Source organism: Vigna unguiculata, chromosome 7, assembly GCF_037176805.1.
Source record: "Vigna unguiculata cultivar grain cowpea cultivar isolate G323 ecotype 2 chromosome 7, ASM3717680v1, whole genome shotgun sequence".
Classification (NCBI taxonomy): domain Eukaryota; kingdom Viridiplantae; phylum Streptophyta; class Magnoliopsida; order Fabales; family Fabaceae; genus Vigna; species Vigna unguiculata.
The window spans coordinates 40,059,442-40,083,934 of record NC_140798.1 but is presented as its reverse complement, the minus strand read 5'-3'; the positions used below and the strand labels follow the sequence as shown (position 1 = coordinate 40,083,934).

At 32.6% G+C, this 24,493-nt stretch overlaps 2 protein-coding genes across 2 annotated transcripts; one reads left to right on the top strand and one right to left on the bottom strand.

Annotated features, from left to right (window-relative positions):
• Positions 1-11,172: 11,172 nt before the first annotated feature.
• Positions 11,173-14,624, top strand: ATPQ (ATP synthase D chain). The gene is made up of 5 exons (XM_028082072.2): positions 11,173-11,432; positions 11,880-11,961; positions 13,898-13,962; positions 14,093-14,179; positions 14,261-14,624. The coding sequence occupies exons 1-5, from the start codon at positions 11,262-11,264 to the stop codon at positions 14,360-14,362; spliced, it is 507 nt and encodes a 168-aa protein (XP_027937873.1). The 5' UTR covers positions 11,173-11,261; the 3' UTR covers positions 14,363-14,624.
• Positions 14,625-16,061: 1,437 nt separating this feature from the next.
• SAMTL (mitochondrial substrate carrier family protein) lies at positions 16,062-22,503 on the bottom strand. The gene is made up of 7 exons (XM_028080719.2): positions 20,956-22,503; positions 19,135-19,552; positions 17,645-17,789; positions 17,425-17,540; positions 17,261-17,339; positions 16,740-16,973; positions 16,062-16,602 (listed from the first exon to the last, which is right to left on the bottom strand). Exons 1-7 carry the CDS (start codon positions 22,076-22,078, stop codon positions 16,279-16,281), a joined length of 2,439 nt encoding a protein of 812 aa, XP_027936520.1. The 5' UTR covers positions 22,079-22,503; the 3' UTR covers positions 16,062-16,278.
• Between the last annotated feature and the right edge of the window lie 1,990 nt (positions 22,504-24,493).

Here is a 24,493-nt window from a genome sequence, read left to right as displayed (position 1 = left end):
TCCTTCGTACACTCTTCTTCAAGTAACCACGAGTACCTTAATGATGACTTTATTATAAGGCTCATATATATTAATAAGAGGTCTTTTAATTTGCCGTAAAACATGTATTCTTGTGTAATTTTTTTTTATCTTTTCATAAATGTAATTGGTTTTGGTTAAAAATCAGAACATTCAAATATAGAAAGATACTAATTGCAAACGCCTTGTTTTGTATACATCAATCACAAATGATAACATTATGAAAAATGATAAGATCACAAATTGGAAAATTTTGAACATAAAAGCATGAAATATCTATATTGTAAAGGTTTGATAAATCTCTACTTAATAGTATATGTACATGTAAACCAAATGACTAATTAATATTGAAAAATACCTCAAAAATACTAAAAAACTATTAGTAAGTGGAGAAATTTTGGAGATTTTGGACCCTAGTATGCTTTGGGTATTGGTCAACAAAATGCTTTTCTCATTTCAAGTAGCTTTCATTTGAATCACTTTTCAATTTAAGCTCTTAATCCAAAAAAAGTTACAAGTCTTTGAAATTTTTCTTCGTCAAATTATGCACATTTTTGTATCATATGTAAAGACTCTATTATCAAATATATATCAAAAGAAATTACCACATAAATATCTGGGTCAAAAATCAATGTCTAACTAATTTTAATGATTTTTACAAAATTTGACGGATAGTAAAATTACAAAAAATATAACAAAATAGATTTAGCAATTTCAAGATACATAAAGTGAATATCGAACACAAAACAGTAAACAGTAAACGAAACAACAAATTAAAACACAAAATTATTAGGATTGAGTGCTTACCACTAGAACAAAAGTTATAGTTATTAGTTAGGGTACAACTTTTTTTACTTAAGAGTGTAACAGCCCAAGCGCCACGATTCGATTGTGATCCGCCCACTTGAACTCTGTCACAGGACAATTGATGTCACTTACTAGGAAACCCACTTGGATTGTGACTTGACCCACTTGGTCTCAACCACGGGATAGCCACTTGGTCTCCGTCACGGGACAATTGTGCAATCTGCAACAATTTCTCCCTTAACAATTGTCCACTAAGAATCGAAGGACAATTATGCAACCCGCAACAATCTCTCCATTAACAATTGTCCACTAGAAATCGAACTCGTGACATTAACTCTGATACCAATTATCAAGATCGAGTGCTTACTACTATTTCAAATCTATTGGGGTACACTGAACTCTGTGAAATACTATTAGACCCAGATAAACTTTAATATAATTGGGAAAAAAGTGTGAACCACCAATTTGAACCATAAAAACTGCCTTCAAAACACCTATAAGTTTTCCGGCAACCATAAAAAAAAAATGAGAAAAGAGGTGAAGGGGTTAAACTCTAATTTAAACAGATTTGATATAAACATGTTTCAATTATTTAAAAACTATTATCGCAAAAACTTGAGTAACTAATGGTTTAGGAAAAAAATAATAGTATAGAATGAAAATTGATTTAAGGAGTAACGTGTAGCATAAACTTTCATATTACAAAACAAAACATATTTAATTATGCTGTTATTTTTATTCAGAATTTTGCTTTTTGCTGTATTTACATATTTTGTATTTTTTTAAACCCGACATTTTTTTTTCAATTTACCTCTTTGTTTTTTCTTTTCCACTTTTCTTCTCTACCAAAAGCAATTGTGTATGGTTTAAGTGTTGGACATGTGTGGTCACACATGGATAAAAAGTCTGAACTCAATTTAATAAAGTCAACTGTAAATCGTATATTGAATAAATGTTTTTGAAATTAAATAAACGAGTTATAGATGTTAATTTATATTATGAGTGAAATAATTATTATCCTAAAGTTTTCCAAGATTCAAATGTTAATCAGGTTGTGATAAAATTTATTGGCTATTTAATAGTATAGAAGTTTATCTGGAGAGCTTAAAATTGATTTGGTAGATGGAACATTTTAATCATTCGGTTAAGTTAAAACCGCGTTATCTTTAATCTTTTTATTTTCATCCTAAACCTTTTCATGATTTTTCTCGTTGCCCAAAAAAACGCGTTTGCAAAACTCTTCATTGCGTCGTTGTATCTCACCTTCTGTCATCTCACGTGCAACACTCAGTCACCCATGACTTCTCAAAAAGAAATACAAACTAATAACATTTTAAGGTGTATTTTTATAAGTTTTTTAATAATAAAAAAATCAAAATTAACTTTTTGATAGTTAGAAATGGGTTTTAAGCCCAACTCAATCTCACAAAATCAAAAAACTCGTTAGGATAATCTCTAACTTGATTCTGATATTATGATAGAAGTGAATTTTAAGTCTAACTCAATTCCACAAAATTGACTTGTAAGATAAGATTTACAATTTCACTTATATACTATGAAATGACTTGATCTCTTATTTACGTAGACTTCCAACACTCGTAACTCAATTATTGTATGAAAAAGTTCATGTAGTTTTTAAAATTTATAAATAAATGAATTTTAACTTATAACATTTTTTTTTTTGTATAAAGTTTATGAAGAAATTGAGTATAGCTTTATCGCGTATATTATCATCTCATTGTTTACATTTTACGCCAAAAAGGAATATGTTGTTTTGACACCCATGTGCCGATTGAGGGTACTCCCATCTCATCACATATCCACCAAACAAAGTGATATTGAAATCGAAAGATCATAGTCAAACCCTAAAAATATTCATGCACATTTCACCACTATCACTTACTTACCTTGCTACATTCATTGTATCTATTTAACTCAATAATCATTCTCACTATTGTAAATAAAATAAATAACTACCCAAAATATAATAATATATATATGAAAAAAATAAATTGGAAAATAATGTTAGAAGAGGAAAAGTATGTTGAATAAAGTAGGTTATAATTGAAGGGATAATGAAATGAAAGATATAAAGTCAATTATTGATTATATGAATTCTCAATGAAAATAAGAAAAAAAAACTGTATATATGTTTAGAAAATTATCAACGTGTCATATACGAACATAGTGATCTAAAGGTCATCTCAAAAACATCTTTTTACTGGGTGCTTCTCATAAGCATAGGTAATGAATATAAATATATTTATTTATTTATAGTTTATAAAATAAATATTATTTTTTCTAAATGTTATCAAATTCTCCATTGAAAATTGCCTTATCTAGCTGTCTAGGAACGAGTCAAGAGTGTCCATGGGATGAGATGAGTTTCTTACTTTTGATCCAACCTCTTTAAAGACAATAAACTAGGTCAAATGTTACCATAATCTTATTAATTAATAGAATTCATTATAAGTCACATCATTTAATAATTAACTTTATTTCTCTTCGTAAAAAAAAAAAAAGTTTATTGACATAATGTAATATGATATAAAATATAAGATAGGAATTCAAGTGTGAGAGTTTCACATTGGTTAAAAATGAGAAAGTAGAATATTATATGAAAATAAAGACCCATAAATTTATTATCTTAAAATTTTAGATCGAAAATAGTATCAATATTTTGTGTAATTAAACTCAGATTTTATTGATATTTGTTCTTTCTAATAAAACTTTCTCTATAAACCTAACTATGTATATAACTATGTATATAGAAACATAACACTCTTTTATGTGAGTAACATAGTATTGTTAGGTAAGTAAGTTGTAATACGTTAACAATGTGAATGGAATATTAAATGTGAATGAAACAGAAGAAGTAAATTAAAATGAAAAAAAAAAAATGATTCTAGGAGAGAGAAAGAGCTAAGAAACCAGAGTGACCGCCATCGCTCGATTCTGGTGACTCCTTCTGGAAAAAACAGTTAGAAAAATTGTTTTATTGCAGAACTTAGTGCAAACTCCAAAATTTAGATGACATAATTCAAAGTCAAGATATAGACATTAATTAATTAGTTCAAATATTCATTTTGGTATTCTACCCTAATTATGTATTTTTCAAAAACATACGAAGTCATCGCATTTTCTCACTCACATTCAAAAACAAAACATTTTTTAAATAAATTTGTTTTCTTTTTCACAGTTTTTGTTTATGAAGAAATTATCAGCATAACGACAAAGAAATATGAACTAAAAGAGATTACACGAGTATTTAATTTCACCCTTGCATTTTCAATGTCTTCTAAGGGTGAATGGTTTTCTTCGTAACGAGACGTCTTTTATTAAAAAGGACTTTTGATATAAGAAATTTTTGTATCTAGAATTTGTTAGGTATATTTTATGGACTTTTTTACTTATATTATCTTACTTTAATTTATCCAAATGTTGACACTTCAAAACTCTTAAAAAAATATTTCACTCGTACTATTTTATACTACTTATAAGTCTTGAAATAATTTATTATAAAAACACAACATAAATAAAATACAAATCAAACTCATAAATATGGACACAGTTTTCAACTCAAAATCCGGTGAATTTTCTTCTTCATATATCTTTTTAAATTTTTCATTTATACTCGGTGTTAGTCTTAAAATTATTTAGCAGTCATTTATCACATTTGTCATAATTTTTATTATAATAAAATATTCTATGCAGAAATCATATTATACACCTTAACTCATTACTATAATGAATCACTAAAATAATTATCAGGTTTTACATAGGGGTTTCACTGGGGAGAACAACACCAATGAGATCTGAGCCTAATCACATAAGACACTGACACCACTCTCAACCCAAAAACCTTAAGGCAATTGGTTTATGGGTCTTTATTCTTATATAGTGCTCTACTTTCTCATTTCTGGTCAATGTAGGATTTAGACTCACACTTGGATTCCTAACAATCTCCCCCCTCAAGGGTGAGTCCCTTCAACCACATTGGTACACTCCTCCTCCAGCGGAAGCATTCCCAACCACGAGTACTCCTTTTCTGCCCTTTTTCTGTACCGCCGTTATTCTTAACGGGACACGCTTACCTGGAACCCTTACCTGGGACCCTTGCCAGGAAGACTTTCGATACTAGGACTATACTGCACTCGTTTGAACCGGTTTTAACCATCGGCTCTGATACCACTTGTCAAGTTTTACAGAGGGGGTTTCACTGGGGAGAACAACACCAATGAGATCTGAGCCTAACCACATAAGACACTGACACCACTCTCAACCCAAAAACACCTTAAGGCAATAGGTTTATGGGTCTTTATTCTTATATAGTGCTCTACTTTCTCATTTCTGGTCAATGTGGAATTTAGACTCACACTTGGATTCCTAACAATAATATTATATGATATTATACCTTATATAGTAACAACATAAGTTTTATTTGTATTACTCGTGTTGAAATGTTTCGGTTAGGTAGGCATCGAAAAATTCAAATGAAATAATTTTCTTTCCATAAAATAAATGAGTAAATAAAATTATGTAAAATTATTATATTTTTAAATACACCTTGAGTTAAGGAGCTTACTTGGATTATTTGTAAATTTGAATTGACTCAAATTCAACCCATTTTAATTTGAGTTTTAATTGGAGCTAATTTTTGTTAGTTTGTGTTGAATAAGCTTCACTTCACTTAACTTAGTTTAAGTCTTAATAGAAACAAAGAGATATTAAACAACGGAAAATTCATATCCGTGTGTGTGATAGGTCCCTTTCAACTTAAAGAGTTTGAAAAATAAATTGGACTGAATGATTAAATTGGAATACTTTATACATTAAATATTAAATCAAGATGCTTTAAAAATCTATTATCGAAATGATATAGTTTTAAAACATATTACTCAAAAAAAGGCAATAAAGTTCAAACCCACTGTTCAGATTAGCAGGTCCTATGGAAGATTTCATTTTTTTAATAAATTAAAAATTATAATAGTATAAGAAAAACAATTCAAAACTCGTACTTTACTAGATAATTATATGTGTAATGAATAATATATTACCATTTAAGGCGAGTTATACTTGACACTTTTTTATTTAATGAGATTCGTCGTTTTAGAAGTTTAAAAATAATATACTTTTATTTAACCACAACCTATCATCATAAATAGATTTTTTTTTTTAGGCTTAAATACCTTCTTGGTCCTCATTTTGGTAGTGTTTGTTGCGAATGGTACTTATTTTAACATAATGTTTAAATTTAAAATGGTTCTCATTTTTACTGAATGTTTAAAATGGTCATCATTTTCGCAAATCGTGTTTTATTTGGTCCTTTTCTGTAACGCCGTTTAAATTATGAACGTAACATTGTACAGGTGGCACGATTTGTATTAGAGTGTGTTATGTGTACTGTACAGGTGTGGTAATTTAGATATTTGAGATAAATAAGTGAGCTAGGGTGTTGGTAAGGAATGTTTGGGCAGTTGGTGAGTTTTGGCAATCTTGTTCCTACATTCCCAATTGGTTATATAGGTATGTTACGGTCCCAATCTTCTTCTTCCTTGCAGCACCACTACTAACACCAGAAGAATCATCTCAACAGTTTAGGATGAAATTACATATTAGGAGGAGACCATGATAGCAGCTACAAACATCTTAGTTATTTTTTGGAATTTCTGATGTAGAATTCCGAATTCATTATTGATGTACTGTATTTTGACTTTCCATAAACTTCGTTCGATTTCACTTTTGCCAAACATTGATGTAGTGCATTTTGATGAGTGATGAGGATGAATTAATGTTATGAATTTAACTTCTTCCATACTTAGATCAATTTAGTTTTTCCCAAACTTAGATCAATATCACTTACTTCAATGCTCAGATTAAGATGTCATTTTGAACATCTTGAGACTAATATCAACATAATCAAACTAATTCATTTCTTCATTTAACAATAGTACAAAACAGATTGGACTTTAAAAGATTACACACAATAACAGTACGAATAATACAATAACAACACAAGTGAACTCTATTACTACTTGCAGCCTCTTCTCAGCAACCTTCAATGACTTCTCCAAATCATTAATCTGCCTCATTTGTGTCATGATGATGACATCCTTTTCATCAACACCACCATTTGAAAAAGTTGCAGCCCACATTATTAGAACCACCACTCTGTAAATCAATAAACCAAAAATTAAAACCAATTTATTATTAACACAAAAATAAAAACATATTGTACCCAAAATTTTCTACCAATATTCTTTGGAGTTCTTGTCATCCTCACAACTGCCATCTCCGCAACTACAAATCGCGGTTAATCCATTTCTCGTTGAACCACCAACAATGCACGAAGTGATACAACACGATTGTCTCCAACGATTACAAACAGAGCTAAAGGAAGAAGATTAGGACCATAACATACCTATATAATAGGATTGCAGGAAGAAAAAGATTGCAACAACACCAATTGAGAATGGAGGAACAAGATTGCCAAAACTCACCAACTGTCCAAACATTCCTTACCAAAATCCTAGCTCACTTATTTATCCCCAAATATCTAATTACCACACTTGTACAGTACACGTAACACGTAACACATCCTAATACAAACTGTGCCACCTGTACAATGCTTCGTTAATGATTTAAACGGCGTTACAGAAAATGATCAAATAAAACACGAATTGTGAAACTGATGACCATTTTAAACATTCGGTAAAAATGAGGACCATTTTAAACATTCTGTCAAAATGAGGACCATCCGCAACAAACATTACGAAAATAAGGACAAAAAAAATATTTAAGCCTTGTTTTTATAATGATCTATTGACAAGAAGGATATGTTGTCATTTTCTTTTTATTTTCATGTAAAGTCATGCATCATTCCATTTTTATGCATAAAGAATGTGTCCCTATGGATGATGAATGTGTATGTGTAGAACTTGCAGAGCAATGAGATTGCGTAATAAAAGCTTATAGTGTTTTGCAGTTATGTTAGCGTGTTGCATTGCATGAGCATGAAGAGTGGATCATGCTTAAAAAATAGTGTATGAAAGGAGAAATATGCTTTATGGGCTAAAGAGAGAATGAAACAAAGATAGGTTTTGACAATAATCTCAGTAGTTGAAAAGATAAATGCACCAATACAAATAAAAAATAGCTATATAATTTTAAAGATTAAAAAAATTATAATAAAGAATTTATTTTTGTCGGTGAGTCTCTAATTAGATCACATTCTTTAATAAAATTGACTCTAATAAAATCATTTTCTTATAACTTCCAATTTTTTTTTCTATGTGAATTTGCAATTATGGTTTTCCATATCAATTTATAATTCTTAAGTTATTGAGATTGATTATCAATACATATTAATGGATGAGACAAGAAATTAATGGGTGGTTCGTTAGCGGTCCGATATCGGGTGAAACAAAATGTTCAAAAAAGTTTGTTATCATAGATTCTAACTTGGTTTTGATACCATATTAGAAGTGGGTTTAAAGCCTAACTCAACCTCACAAAACCAGTTTGTAAGATGAGGTTTGTACCCCACTTATATAGTATTAATTGGTCTTATCTCTAATCGACGTAGACGTAGGACTTCCAACACTCAATAATATAAAAACAATAAAAGTTTTTCTATTTAAAATTGTTTTAGGTTTAATATTCATTACTTTCGCAAAAGTAAACAAAAAAAAATAGTGCTATTTTAAAGTGGATTAAATTTATGAAATATTACCAATTCGTATCTTGAATTCCATATGTTTTTTACTTTAAAATGTAAAATCAAATATTAGAGATGTCAAAATAGGTTTTAACCCGTGAGCCAACCCGGCTCACCACGGGTTCGAGCCGGGTTGGGTTGAGAAAAATTCAACTTTTTCAAAAGTGGGTTGAACTCAACCCGGCTCACTTAACCCACGGGTTCGAGCCAGGTTGAAGGTGGGTTGGCCCACTTAACCCACCAACATTTTTTTACAATTTTTTTTTTTATTTTTTTTAAATTTTCTTTTAATTTTTTTTAATTATTTACTACTCCAATTATATTTTTTCACAATTTCATATTTTTAAATGTTAGAATGTTGCTTAATTATATTTGAATTATTTGAATGTTTAATTAATTTGATTGTCAAGTTATATATATGTTGATACTTTAATCTTTAACTATAATCTTTATAATAAATTACTCAAGTAACCGTCTAATAAACAATTTTTTCTAAATTAGCATGAAAAAAATGTATAGTTTTTTTTATTTATATTTTGTTGAATAGCATGACAGAAAATTTGTAATATTAGTCATGCTTTCTTAGACTAATGGATACTTTCTTGGAAATAATTCTTCATATATTGGTGGTGAGCCTGATCAAAACATTGGTTCTTGATTTTACTATGATTGTCATCTCATGGGTTACTTAAAAATTTATTTAAATATTTGAATAATAAAAAAAATAAATAAATAATTTTTTTAGGTGGGTTGGTGAACCAACCCACTTAACCCACCAACCCGTGGTGGGTTGAGTCGGGTTACAAAATTTCTGGCTCACTAGAAAGTGAGCCGGGTTGGGTTCACTCATTTTGAACCCGGCTCGTGATGAGCCAACCCCTTGGCTCACTTTGACATGTCTATCAAATATATTATTATATATGTTCTTAGTCTCTCTATTTCCTCCTACGCTCATGATAGTGTTACCCGAATAAGGCAAGACAAACTTACAAGGAAGGTTCATCTTATCTTCCAGAAAAAACACAGTTTTTCTTCTATTTTTGTCATTACGAATGACTTGCATCCAAAATCCACTCTTGAGTTGCGTATATATGTTTTCCTAAGTAGAACCAAATCAATGAACCAAGATGATGTTTTTTACGAACATTTCCATATCTTGACTAATCTTATGTTAACATGTGTTTAATGATCATCATGGGCTCCTGAACAAACTGAATGGAACCCTTGTGAGACGCCACCAGTATTGTTAATTAAACCTACATTCTAAGTGTCGTACGATGAATCGTATACGTAATCTCGGTTGTATTGTTAGAATCACTTCACATGTCTGCTTGTCCAAGTCCATATACATATATATACTAATTTGAGTATTTCTTGGTCCTGTGCTTCCCCCTGAGCACGGTAGCATGAACAATGGAAATATAGAAACTAAAAAACAAGAATTGACTCAAGTTAGCAAAACTTGACCTGCAACATTGCCGTTAATTAGCAGCCTTCATCATCATGCTTTTCTCCATCCTCATCTCTAATTAGTATCTATATGAAACTTTTTTATGTGTGAAACCCTTGAATTTTCGAGAAGAGGTTAGTGCATGGTTATGTATATATTAATAATATTCAATATGTAGAAATCAAGTAACTTAACTTCTCTAAGGTGGCATGATGATTTCCGAGATATTATTTGTGTGTTAGTTATATCTCCACTACTTCTCATTGCCCATGTATAGTTTTTTTCTTATATATATACACTTGTCATTGTCTACCCCGTCAAAAAAAGTATGACCCGTAACGGTACTTGTTCAAGTTGGGAACTTACACATGGAGTCAAGAACAAGAACATGTTCCTGAGAAGAAATAATGTAACATGATCATGGACTAATCCGAAAGAAATGAATACATAGGAATAGTAGTATAAGCAGTGTTGGAAAGTGATTTGTATCTGTCTCATAAGCCGACAAAAGCTCATAACTAGAAATAACCTTCTCAACGAACAATGTAGGGCTGTGGTTATTCACTTTCTACGTGTGTGAGAAGACAATGATAATAATTAAAGCTTGGTGTTGTATTTATTTTGTTGTTGGTCCCAAGTAGGGTCTTGCAAAAGCAATAAAGAGGAAAAGGAGCAGAGGTACATCCAGGCCCAATGCAGCCATACAAGAATGTACAACTAAAAGACACCCAAAATGCACATGCTTCCTTGGGTTGCTTTAGAAAGAAAATCTAAACCTAGATACCATTCTCGCACGCCTAAAAGCACCCTCTCTTTTCGTATCCTTTGTCTCCATCTCTTTTATTTACTGCATCACATATTAGGATTCAAAGTTCAATAATAAATAAGGTTTAATAATAATTTAATCCAAATAATTAATTATAAAAAAGTTAAATTTAGTAAAGTAGGAAAAAACGAAAAACAAAATGAGAGGCTCAGCTGCAACGCGGATTGATGCAACGAAGTGAAATCGAGGTTGAGTAGGGGTTAGTTTAGTCATTTGAAAAGCTTAAAAGGAGGGGATGAACTTAGTAGTAAGTGGGTGAGAATAAGAGGACCCATTACTGTATTTCGATGACATAACGGGCCGGCCCTATAGAACCCGGCCCATACGAGGAGGCAAGGTAATGAATGATAGGAGGAGGGTGTGAAAGGGAGCACAGAGAACACAGCAGCGAGAAGGGGAATTGGAATCGCGTTTGGGGAGAAGAGAACATCGCAGGCAAAAAAATGAGCGGAACGGTGAAGAAAGTTACCGATGTGGCGTTCAAGGTGGGAAAAAACATTGATTGGGATGGAATGGGGAAGCTTCTGGTCTCCGATGAGGCTCGCAGGGAGTTCTCGAATCTCCGTCGCGCATTCGATGAGGTTAACTCCCAACTACAAACCAAGTTCAGTCAGGTCGCCTCTCTCTCTCCGATCTCTCTCGCTCTCATTACATTATGCACTGGATTTGGGATGCGAATTTCTGTGTTAATTCTGAGATGTTAGATCGATTGGATAATTAGGGCTAGTAATTGATTTATTGCGATTATATTTCATTTCGCTTTCTGTTTTAAACATACACGTTTTTTAACCTAATAAGCTAATCCAAATAAACATACACTGTCTCTTCTCCCGAATAATAGTTGAGGAAATGATTATTTTTATTATTTTTATAAACATTAAGGTCCCTGTTATGTGAATGTTTGTTCAAGCGCCTCTTCGTTGTGTTTTGAACTAGAGCGCTTTGCGATTCGAATTGATCGTGTGATAAACTAGTTAGATGCTTGTTGTAGTTGATTATTTTTTTCGTTTTTTTAAGTTATCATTTTCAGGAATTGCTTAGTTGTTTATTTCATTCTGCAGGAACCTGAGCCCATCGACTGGGATTATTACAGGAAAGGCATTGGCCCTCGTTTGGTGGACATGTACAAGGAGCATTACGAGAGTATGTTTATAAATTCCATGGCCAATGCTATTAATATGTATATATTTAGATTTCTTAACGATACCAGTACCGGGTAGTGTGCTTGACTCATTCTTAGTGGCGATGATGACATCATTGAATTTAAGGTTTGTAAATTTAGTTTTTTGTCATGCACTTACTCTCCTCCATGAGCGAAGACTCTAGAGTCTTGCTCAACCCCAATGAAACATTTTTTTACTTCTGCATTTCTTCCTTTGGGTTATGTGCACACCAGTTTCCATCATGGGTTTACAAAAGTGCTCCTTGTTCTACACTGATTTACATTTTGATTTGCAAGTCAGTGCATATATTGTAAAAAAACTATTTTTTTCTTCTCTTCTTACTCGTCTTATTCCATCTTTCTCTCTCTTTTTCAATTTATTTCTTTGTTGTAAAAAGAATGATTGTAGAAACTCGTTATATGGACAAAATTTTGCAAATAATATTGGATAGAAATTAGGAAAAGTTCAAATAGGTAGTTGACTAGACATCTCCAAACATCCATGACATTCTTTTTGTTTACCAATTTCCTCATGTTATAATATACTTTCCAATGCGTGTTAAAACCTATATTCTAGTGATACATAGAATCTAGTGTTCAAAGTGTTTATGGGACTGTTTATTTTTCTGTTTAAATCCCAATTTGTAAAATGAAGAGCATACGAAACAATATGCTACTCAGCTGTGGCAATGTTTTGCCTCTACTTTCACATTTAAATAATACCTATGTACTAGGGACTTGAATTTGGAAAATGGATGTAGTTTGATTTTGATATAAGATCTCAGATCAATGACACATTAGTAGAGTTGTCAAAATGGGTTGGAACCCGTGAGTCAACCCGGCTCACCACAGGTTCGGCTCGGGTTGGGTTGAAATTTTTTTACAAATTTCAATACGGGTTGATTTTTGACCCGGCTCACCCAGGTTGAACCCGTGGTGAGTCCCGACTCACCAACCCGCAAATAAATGGTCAGTGTTTTTTATTAAGTTGAATTTTGCATTTGGGTCATGTTAGGTTTTTTTTTAGCCAACACATAGATAATTTGTATTTTTGTGATTTTAGTTTGTATTTGGATTGTATTAAAATTTATTTAGATTTTAATTAGAATTATAATTTAGTTTTGATTGAAAAAAAGTAAAAAAGTTGTATTTTTTTTAATTAAGTAAACTCGTGAGCCAACCCGTGGTAGGCCGGGCCGAGTTCAATTTTATTTTTGGCTTGCTAATAAGTGAGCCGGGTTGGGTTGGCTCACTTAGTGATCAACCCGTGGTGGGTCGAACCGAGTCGGGTTGGGTTACTCGTTTTGACAACTCTACATATAAGCCTTGCCTTATAGTTTCCTTATATTATTAGCTAATGTGGAATGGATTATGCATTTGGTGTAGTTTCCTGTATGTGTGTGTGTGTCTCTGTATAAGGAGTCTATTAGGTGAGATAGTTTGAGATTAATGTAATTGTTGAAGAGCCTACATTGACTAAAATAATGACAAATTATCTTAGTCAAGTTTGTTGGGCATATTGGGTTCGTCTCGGTCCCACGTTTGAGATGTCCAACCCTTGGCATGTGGGAGTGTGTTGAAGAGCCTACATAGGCTAGAGATAAGGTAAAATCATTATATATATATATATATATATATATATATATATATATATATATGTGTGTGTGTGTGTGTGTGGATTATGTAGATGTAAACCTCATCTTATAAGTTGGTTATTGTGAAGTTAAATTAGACTTAAATTTCATTTTCTTAATAATAATCTAATCATGACTATTCTACCTTGCTTTGGATGGGCTAAATTAATTTGTTATGCCCCATATATGTGCGTGTGCACAACCAATATGTCATTTTATAAATTTACTCTTTTACCTACAATTAATTCAAATTTTAATGTTTGATTTGATGCCCTATTTGCAGGCATTGAGGTCCCCAAGTTTGTTGACACAGTAACTCCTCAGTATAAGGCTAAATTTGACTCCCTGGTAAGAACTTAGTCAAATTGTTAGTTTTATTTTGTTTAAATCTTTTACGTCCTAAAAAGGCTCTTTTACTCATACATTACTTTTACAATTATAATTTCCTGATTTATTATGCTTGCGTTTTTGGCTGCAGTTGATTGAGCTTAAAGAAGCAGAAGAGAAATCTCTGAAGGAATCTGAACGTTTGGAAAAGGAAATTGCTGAAGTACAAGAGTTGAAGGTAATAGATATAACCTCAGATTTTACAGCTTTATAGGATTTTTATTAAAAATCTCATTCTTTTTTTTCTTCTTTTTCACAGAAAAAGCTTAGTACCATGACGGCAGATGAGTACTTCGAAAAGCACCCTGAGCTGAAAAAGAAGTTCGATGATGAGATCAGGAATGATAACTGGGGCTATTGATTTTCAATTAGCAAAATGTCATAAGTTGATGTTTTTCTTGCTGGTTCAATAAAAACAACTACATTGATTTCTTTGTAACTTGGTTACCTTTTTCGGTTAAAAGGTTTTTGATATACAGTGTCGAATTTTTTGTGGTACTGTAGTTAATCACTTACGATTTCACCTTAAAGTGCAGCTTTGGTTGTCCAAAGAAACTGATATCTTATGGTTTCCGTTCGGAGACAATGATAAGAAAATGCTGTTCTGCGATTGTCGTTATAAATTATGCCCGTAAAGAGATTCTGATTTATGTCAAGCAGTAGTACACTACAACTCGATATTCCATAGCTAGACATATTCGGTTTAAAATGTTACATGGGATTTGTACTGTTTATAAGAATGATTCGATAGATAAATAGGCATAGTTTGGTAATGGCAAAATGCTGTTACTCCATCTTTCCATTGATTTAAAACGATGGTGACCATTGATTGCCGAAACAGAAGAGAAAACATTGGCCTCATTAAATATTGAAAGTAATTCATCTTTATGATTACAGATTAGGTGGTGTTTAACTTCGTTTATATTTTAATTTTCTCTCCTTATTTTTCAAATGCAGGGCCAAATATTCATAGAAAAGTTCTTATCAAGTTTATTTTCTATAGAATTGATTGTACTAAATTTTTTCAGCTCTCAAATGATTCTTGTACTTTCTATGGTTTATTAAAAAAACTCTACATTCTTTTGGCAGAACATCAGAGAATGTAATTTCCAATGTCTTTTCCAAAATAAATCTCGAGAGAAGCATAAAGAACAAACACATAATACATATAGAAGAAACAAAATCGAATTGTGCAATTCTTTTTCTATTATGTTTAGATGCTTTTTCTTACAATCATGGGATGAGGAGTGTAAACAGTACTGTTGTCTTTCATCAAAACAGCACATTTTTTATCTTGCACGTATGTCACTTATTAAACAAAACAAAGGGCTGTATCAATTCATTAAACATACAAGGTAGGTTAATTATACTTTAAAATTTAGAAAAGAAGTGTTAGTGCCTTTTGAAAACTCTACAAAAATAGTAAATGTAATCTGTTTTTAAAAGAAAAAAAAAACTTCTAATCAGAAACACGTCAACATATTTCCATTTCACTCATTTTTCTCCTTTATCAAATAAGCATAAAGAAAACAAAAAACTGGTCAGTCATTAATAATTTCAGGAATTAATTTGCAACATTAAATTAGAAATTTCGTACCAAAACGACGTTGAATAACACGCCACCAAAAAATATGCATTCATTTTAGTCATATATTCTATTAGAAAGGGTACACAATTTTAGGACTAAATATAAATTAGGTTAAATATTCTTTTTCAAAAGACATTTGCTAAATATAAATTTGATGCATGTCTCGCTATGGAATCAGCCAAACCAAATTAATACGAATTTCATGAGTAATGTCTAAAGTTTGAAATTTTTTAGACTTCGCTTAACGATTTGCATGACGAACTAATCTCAACCATGTCTAAAAAATTTATATAAAAAACTTGTTACCCGAGATATACTCCAATTAAGCTCCACTCTCAACCGCAACAATTATACAAGATTGTTCCAAATAAATGGAAGACTAGCAAATCAAAATATAAAATTGTGGTGACAAACTGATCCAACAAAACAATAAAAAAATGAGAGCTGAAGAAAGATACAAGGGACCAAAATCTGTACAATAGAGGAAGAAATAAAATTGAACCTTTAGTTTGCAAATATACTTTTTGATTCTGCTGCTACAAAGGGCAATCTTATAAAAGTAGAAGAAAACGAACAAAGGAAACAAAATGTGTATCTGAGAGCAGCATCAATGACCTTACTCCATTGATGACTGCAGTAAACTCAAAAATTCCACCAGACATTTGGCTGCTGTAACACAAAATCCCATGTTAATCTGAACTCCCTGCCTTACCCTCCTCATTTTTGTTCATAGCCTTCTTTGCCAACTCATAACCTGCAAAGTTCATAGCACCAAGAGGTGCAATCCAAAAGAACCTTGGAACTGCTCCTTTGAACAACCCAAGGGGTCCCTCATGTTTCAGTATAGAAAAGGCTATCAAGGACATTGACACAGACCGTCCTTGCGCCGTCATCATTCTAGTTTTCATCACATCAAACGGTGTCGTCACAACAGCCGCCAAGCCGCCAGATAAAGCTCCAACAGCAATTGTTTCCAGGGGACCCAGTTCCCGCTCCAGTAGACGTTCAACAACCTAAAATCAAAGACCAACACCACAACACTCAAAGTTAATCTTTTTTTGGGTGAATATAAAACATAAGTTAAAATGAAAATGCCATTGATAAACACGAGAACATTGATCAAGCATGCTGAATCATGGAAGTTACACACCTTTTTAGATTCAGCATAAAGCCCCATGCCTGCGACATAAAATGGAACCTCACGGCACAGGGTAGCTCCGGTTCCACGAAAGAAGCCCCTAAGACCATCCTGCTCCCAAGTTGCAACAAAAGCCTGACCAACATTGTCAAAAAGGCCGGCCTGTAACCTTTGCTTCAACACCTCACAGGGGATCCGCACAGCTGTTCCTAAAAATGTGCTACAGAATGATGCTATTGATTGTACCTACAAAAGGGTTCGTACATGGAACTTTTGGATTCAGTTAAGTGACAACAAAGAACTTCTATTGAACAACATAATGAACTTGTTATCAACCTCCTAATCTTTTGAAGTACTAAAAACGACTAAATAAAATTTGAGTACATTGATCTATTAAGTGTGAACATCTCAGTTTAAAGCATTTGCCCCACTAACGACCCTTTTAATAGAGACAAGGAGTTAAGTGAAAAAATATTCACTTATTACAGAGTGACACATTTTTCATGCTTTTACATATAAGATTTACAAATTACCTGGAGTTCTGGCAGTGTTGGAGCAACATTTATCAACACCAATTTGCTTGCTTCAAATATCCCAGTTCGCAAGCCGTGGCTGCAATATCAAAGATGGCATAAGCTCCAATTTCAAAACAGAGGAAAGTAAAAGGGAAGCATTGAAAAGAGATTGAACAAACAACCTTGAAAACTGTCCAAGAATTGCAGGGATTGACCCCCTGTATAAACCCCGCCTTCCAATCTCTGGCAGCTTAGAAATAATTTCAGGGAAGGACATGGTTGATGCTTGTACTCGAGTCTAATATACCAAATAAGACAACGATGAGGCCTCTAAAAGGAGCCAAAACAATCAAATGGCTATGAGAGGAATAGGGAATTGTTCATCAAAGTTCAAGAACATGCCTTAATTGTATCAACTGGATGCAGTAAGGCACAAGACAGGGCACAGGAAAGGCCACCTGCCAGTGCAGATCTTAGCACACTTCCGGCAGGAATTTCAACAGGTGGTGGAACAGCAACAACAGTTGCAGCTTCAAACCAAATACTCCTGAAAGTATAACCAAAAATAGTCATTAATATAGAGGATCAATTTAATCATTGACTGCTGGTAGTAGTTGAACATCGACGAAATTAAATTACTAACCGAATCTTAATCACCTACTGCTTGCTAGATTTTCTGATTACAGCTCTTAAAACAAAGATAAAAGATCAAGACCCTTTAGTTTTTTAGTAAGAATAGAATCATCTTACAATAATTTGAAGTTCTTTTATCAAAGTTTCACACCAAAGAGCTTCCAATCCTATAAGTGATCAGTTGCTCCCCCCACTTCCTAAAACAAGTGTTTTATAAACTTGAAATCATATGCCATTGAGAAATCAATAATAAACTGTACTTTCTCATTTAGTACTCCAAAACCACCATGAACTCATGAATAAATTTCCTTGCCCCACTACTAAATGTTCATTTAGATCCCCACCAAAGAGAATCTTTTCTTCTCATGGAAAGCCTTAAGTAAACTCCAGCAAATATTTATGTTAATCCTTGCCCCACTACTGCTTACAAGCAGAAGCAGGAAGCAGAAAAACTTAAACTTATATACAAACACATATACACTAATCCTTCTCCTAATGGTAGCATCTACCCAGTCCAAAGGCTTGAACCAGTGTCTTTCAAGAAAATTGTATTTAACAGGATATTTGAGCACTGATGCAACTACGCTAACTCATTTAAAACTGTACTCAAGAGCTAGAGTGTGTAACTTCAGGTTAACAACCACCCATTAGCACACATATGGGCAATTTAGATAAAAGTTCTCAGTCAGTATTTATACAAAAAATAAAATACATTTTAATAAAACTTCTTTCACAAATTAAAATTCAGACAAGGCCATAATCTACAGTGAGTGATCCATGTTTCAGATTTTGAGAAGTTTTATGTTGGCTGCTGATGATGTAACACAGTCCCTCCTATTTTACAAAGTTTTGGAACTGGGCATCAGACCATAGGCCTGACAATCAATAATGAAGCCTTATCCCACTAGGTGAGGACAGCTATATGAATAAACAATGTTATTTAACCAGGTTAAAAGCTAAAGTTTAAGAAATATTTGACCAGGTTATTCTCCATAGTTTATTTTGACCTTTGTTGCTTATAGTTCCCCTTTTTCTTAAATTCTGTTTTGAAAGGTATCTTATTTTCTATTTTTCTCCAAATATTTATTTTTTTCTACCATTAGTAAATATCCTCATAAGCAAGGCTTTTTAACAGTATAGTGATTACGCCCCTCTCCTACCTCCAAAAATATATAAAGGATTAGTGATGCACTTTATTATCATGGATATATATATATATATATATATATAAATCAATTAATTGATCATATTTCTCTCACCTTGGATCCTCTTGAAGACGATCAGAGGGAAGCAGAAGCATGAAATTGCGGAAATGTCCATACGAAATAGATTCTTCTGTATCTGCATTCAGAAATCGCATCATAGCAACAGCATTGTCTTCATTTGCAGGGAGACCTGCATTCTTTAGTGATTCCAATATTTCACTCTTCTTCAGTGTCCCTGACTTGCTTAGACAAAGCGAAGTATATGCCCGAAGAATTGTTGGCTCCTTCTGTTCCATTAATGATAAGAACTGCTTCAAACCAAAAGACCTAGAAAACAAGTGACTTCTTGCACGACTCATAAATTCTTTAGCATATCTTCGTGGCAGCTTTCGTTTTCTAATTGCTACTTCTAGATCTTCCAGAGTTACTTGGCCATCACCATCTCTATCCAACTCCTCAAAGAACCTCCTCCCTGTACGAGGATAATGAAAGTGAACAGTTAACTTTATTTCCAAAAAGTACCACAAAGAAATCACCATATACAAACAAATAAAGTGCCCAAGTCTCTATATAGTATAGTAACTGGTGTTGTAGCTACCTATCTTCTCTATATGCTGACCAACTGCCAAAAGTTGGCAATCATATATGTAGTACTGAGTCAACACCTAGTACTACATGTAACAGTTTTTAACTGGAACCATTAACTTCCTCGAGAGGAAGAACTAGTAACAAAGTAGAATAACTGAATAATAAATAATAAATTAATAACAAAACAGATCTCAAGTTCTCTTTTTCTATGTCTAAGATCCTTTCTAACAATCACAACAATTAAACAGGACATCTTAACCAACTACTTCAAGAAAATATGTCAGAAACAGACTAACTTAAGCATATCTTACAAAAAGGATAAAAGATTACAACTGATAGGATTCAGATCCGGGTACCCATTTGTAGTAAAGTTGTTTATTGCTTAAAATGTATTCGTTTATTGTATAGTCGTACATGATTTCTTATTGCAATATTAATCATACAGAGATTTATTGCCGCAATGCTCAAACACTGCTCCAGAAAAAATAAGTTCCTGTTTGATTGTGATTTTAGGTTTTCGTTTTATAAAGTTATTTTGTAATATATTGTTTAAAAACTCGTAAGGGGGTTAAAAAGAAATGAAATGATGATGATGATGATAAAATTTTGAAAACATTTTTTAAAATGTTCACAAGATCTTCTCTATTGACGTTCCCAATATTGCTTCTCATCTATGAATTTTAAGCCAGCACTTCATCTGAAGTCTACCCTAGGCCACAACCCTACCATTCCATATTTCATTCCTAATCTGCCTAATTAATCTTCACTCCTTCACATTTCAAAAAATCAAATCTATAAAAAACAAATTGATCTCAGATCATCAAAACCCTGCATTTGAAAACCATATGCAGATTTATTAAACTAACTTACATTACTGTTTGCTCAAATTATATTATACCCCTCAATAATATTACATCCCTGCCATACCTAGGAACAGAAAGTATAAGCTAATTGACAATATCTTTACATGAATCAGAGAATTCATGTCAATTCCTGTAACAGTTAAAAATATACCTAACCTATACTCTCGTATTTGCCGAAACAGATTTCTCGTATATCCCTCCCCTGTCCATGCATACCAGCATTTTCTATCCTATTACTATGTACATGTATATTCTAATAAATGAATTCACAATTTTAAATAATTAAATTGCACCAGAATCCTAACTCCAATCAACTCCACGTTTTAACAATCGATAACTGCAGTTATTAAGAAGAGTGTGCTGGTATCTTATGCAAGCAAATTTTGAAAATAAAAAGACTCCTATTCCATGTAATATGACACACCTTCAGCCTCTGTGTATCTAAAAAAATCTTGCACCGAGATTAGCTTCTTCTTATCAGGATGGTCTTTAGAAGTTTTTCCCAGTTGTGGTAGCAGTTCAACCAATTCTGTCAATGAAACTGTGGAAAGTGTAGACTTAAGACGTTCCACATTTGAGAGAGGAATACTGAATATGTTGCTGGCAACCTTCTGCGGCGAATTTCCTCCGCTTTCCTCCTTGTTTTCATTATTACCGCTACCATTTCCATTATTATTATTACTATTGCTATTATCTCCCTCCCCGTTTGTGGAAGGGCTTTCTTCTCCAGGCACGGTTGATGGTACACCACCCACCTTTGCAAACCTCAAATTCCCCAAGAAACCATTGACATATACTTTCTGCTCCTCCAAGAAACCTGTAAGTGCATTCACATTACCAAAATGAGGAAAAGAAGGTTGGGGCAGACAAGTTTTCCCACTGTCAAGGTCATCCTGATTTTCTTGCACCCCATGATCAAGACTCTGAATAGTCTGAGATAACTGATCAAAAATAAAACCTATAACGCACTCAAGTGAAACATGTTTCCCATCCTTCCTATTCACACCGTTCTCCCAAACTGCTCTACCAAACTGAACCCCCTTGGATTCATCCTGCTTCAAATCACATGATGAAACAGTGGACCTCATGCAAGAACTCGGCTTATCTTCATCACACACTTTATGACACTTCTTCTTTCCAGATTTGAAAGGAAGTGGCAAAGACTGAAGGAACCCGTTAACCAACAAAGACCAAGTCACAGCAAACTGCAAACAATTGGTGCAAGAAGGACCGTCTTCTTTACCCACTTGAGCTCTATTACCAGCACCACCATTCCCTGAATTCTGTGAAAACATGCCCAAGAAAGCCTTCAAAGGAACCTTCATTGACAACCCCTTCTTCTTCTTCACATCACAGATCTGAAATTCACTACCTTCCCTCAGTGGGGCAATCAAACAAACACCATTGACCTTGTTCTTTGGCCCTGCCAAACAATGCTCAAGATCCTTCGCCGCCTTCCGAAAACCCACTTCCAGTGGCGACAGCGATTCCTTCACAACCTGAACGGAATTGAAAAAAGACTCAACTGGGTCGCTCCCTGACACCATTTCTAATCAACCCTTTGAAAAAGTCGCAGCCTTTTTCTACCCCCTTATCAGAAAGAAAACTTCAAAGTGCAAAAAATTTACAAAAGGAATTAAAATCAACAGAGAAATATCAAGCTGTTACGAAAACTGGATTAAAAGGGATGACCCAATCGAGTATATAGATGGAAAATAATCCACTCTTACGACGGGACCAATAAGGATTGCACATTTCGGTTCAAGATTAGACCCATTTTGGTACAGAAAAGAGAGATGGTATGGTGAAGAAAGTTAAGAGTGAAAAAAATTGAAGGGAAGAATTTGGATAAGATTGAGACAAGAGACAAAGAGCATCAAGACCTGGTTTACGACAGAGTTTGCGAAAAAAACTGATATGGGTGGCAGAGGAAGAAGCACATTAAGTAAGCAAGAAGCACAATGAGAATCAAAGAACAGAAACTGCGAAGTTTTATTTTCCTTTTATTTGCTTTTTTCACAAAAAATTAACACCATTTAATGCAACAAAATATAAAAAAAATTAAACAAATGCATAATTTGGGCGCACTTCTTTTTTATAAACAAGTTCTTTACTATTATTATTATTATTATTATTATCAGAAATCCATTAAGAATTATAAAACTTTGGAGTCTTATTTATAACTCCCTCAATAAATATAATAAACTGTGTTTTCTAACATTAACATGACATTCCTTGGTGTTATGAAAAATGTGTTAGCAACATTTTTTTTCTTTTGTTATTTGTGTACAACACTACATCACCACTACTCTATTCTACTCTAAGCTTTGTAGTTAAAACATTAAAAGAATATTCATATGGCCATTATGACCAAAATAAATATGTATGTCTTTCTTACCAAAAGAAAATAAAAAGGAAACATTTGTATATAGAATGTACTAACACCTGGGCTGAAAATTTAAAAAGGTTTTTATTGTGTTTTGGATAAAGAATAATGAATGCTGATGAATGGATAATGGCTGACGCAAGGCCATGTAGGAGTGAGAATTGGGGACACCACTGAAGGGTTGTGACCCTTCTTGTTATTCACGATGGCATTATCAGATAAAACTTGTTTTATGAAATGAAATTTGAAGTGAAATGGTTCAACTCTCATAGCAGAGTGAACAGTAATTGCAGGTTTGAACAAGTGCAAAACAACAAGGCAAAAGACACATACACATATATTTTTAACAAAACGTAGACTATCAAAATGGACAATAATAAGATCTAATTTAGCTTGATTTATTACGGGTTAATTATTTAGTGAATTAATTTAATTTAATTTATTTTTTAATGAATTAAAAAATTTAAATTTGATTCAATTTATTACAGGTTGACGGATTAAACGGGTTGGCTTACGAAATCACTTAATTAAAAAATATATAATTTTTTTAGTTAAAACTAAATTATAATTTTAATTAAAATCTAAATAAACTTTAATACAATCCAAATACAAACCAAAATCAAAAAAAATCCAAATTATTTATGTGTTGACTAAAAAAAACAACTTAACATCACTCAAATATAAAGTCCAATTTCATAAAAAATAGTAGTGTGACCCTTTTATCTGCGGATTGGTGAGTCAACCCAACTCACCACAGGTTCAACCCGGGTGAGCCGAATTCTAAATAAGTCGGATCAAAAATCTTCATATTAAAATTTGTAAAAAAATTTCAACCAAAACCGACCCGAACTCATGATAAGTCGGATTGAGTCATAGATTCAAATACATTTGGACAGGTATAGCAAAATGCTTATTTGAAAGCACAACTTGTATGAATGACTTGTTCAAATATATTAAATTTATTTATTTATTTATTATTGTTATTATAAATTATACACTATGTTGAGAAATTTTTTAATGGCCAAGTTCATGCCAAGTGGTTTTGTATTTGCCAATAGTCATCACACACTCAAGTTTTGATTGGCCAATTGCAAATTTTTTGAGTCTTTATCTCTTCTGCAGTCAACCACACATTAAAACCCACCAGAGAGTTTCTATCGATGCTTGCATATACGGCGCAAAATTTTCAAATTGGAGGAATTTAAAATATAAATAAATAACTCTTTTCTACGAGATACTGAGTTGTGTTGAAAAAAACTCTTTTTCCTAAAAAATTATTCTTTTGTGGCTGAAGATTGTTTCTTAGCAATCATTTTTTTTTTCGTGGTTTATGTATTGAAATATTGTATTTATTTAGCCTAACATTTTTAATATAAATTGTTGCTAATACCTTGAACATTTTGAGAAAATCAAATCATCACCAATCCTGTCAAGCTAATAATTTAAGTGGGTTTCCTTCATACCTTTTGTTGGAGTAAAAAAATATGGGTGGAACTGAATCAAATTTAAAAATATATATTATGTATATTAAGATCATTGTAAATATTAAAAAACAGTATAACGATACAAAACTTCA

Coding starts and splice junctions, on each gene's coding strand:
- SAMTL (XM_028080719.2), bottom strand. CDS start 22,078: ATGGTGTCAGGGAGCGACCCAGTTGAGTCTTTTTTCAATTCCGTTCAG. Junction 16,974..17,260: donor CAACACTGCCAGAACTCCAG/GTAATTTGTAAA, acceptor ACCCTTTTGTAG/GTACAATCAATAGCATCATT. Junction 16,603..16,739: donor TTTATGCTGAATCTAAAAAG/GTGTGTAACTTC, acceptor CTTTGATTTTAG/GTTGTTGAACGTCTACTGGA.
- ATPQ (XM_028082072.2), top strand. CDS start 11,262: ATGAGCGGAACGGTGAAGAAAGTTACCGATGTGGCGTTCAAGGTGGGA. Junction 11,962..13,897: donor GTACAAGGAGCATTACGAGA/GTATGTTTATAA, acceptor CCCTATTTGCAG/GCATTGAGGTCCCCAAGTTT. Junction 14,180..14,260: donor CTGAAGTACAAGAGTTGAAG/GTAATAGATATA, acceptor TCTTTTTCACAG/AAAAAGCTTAGTACCATGAC.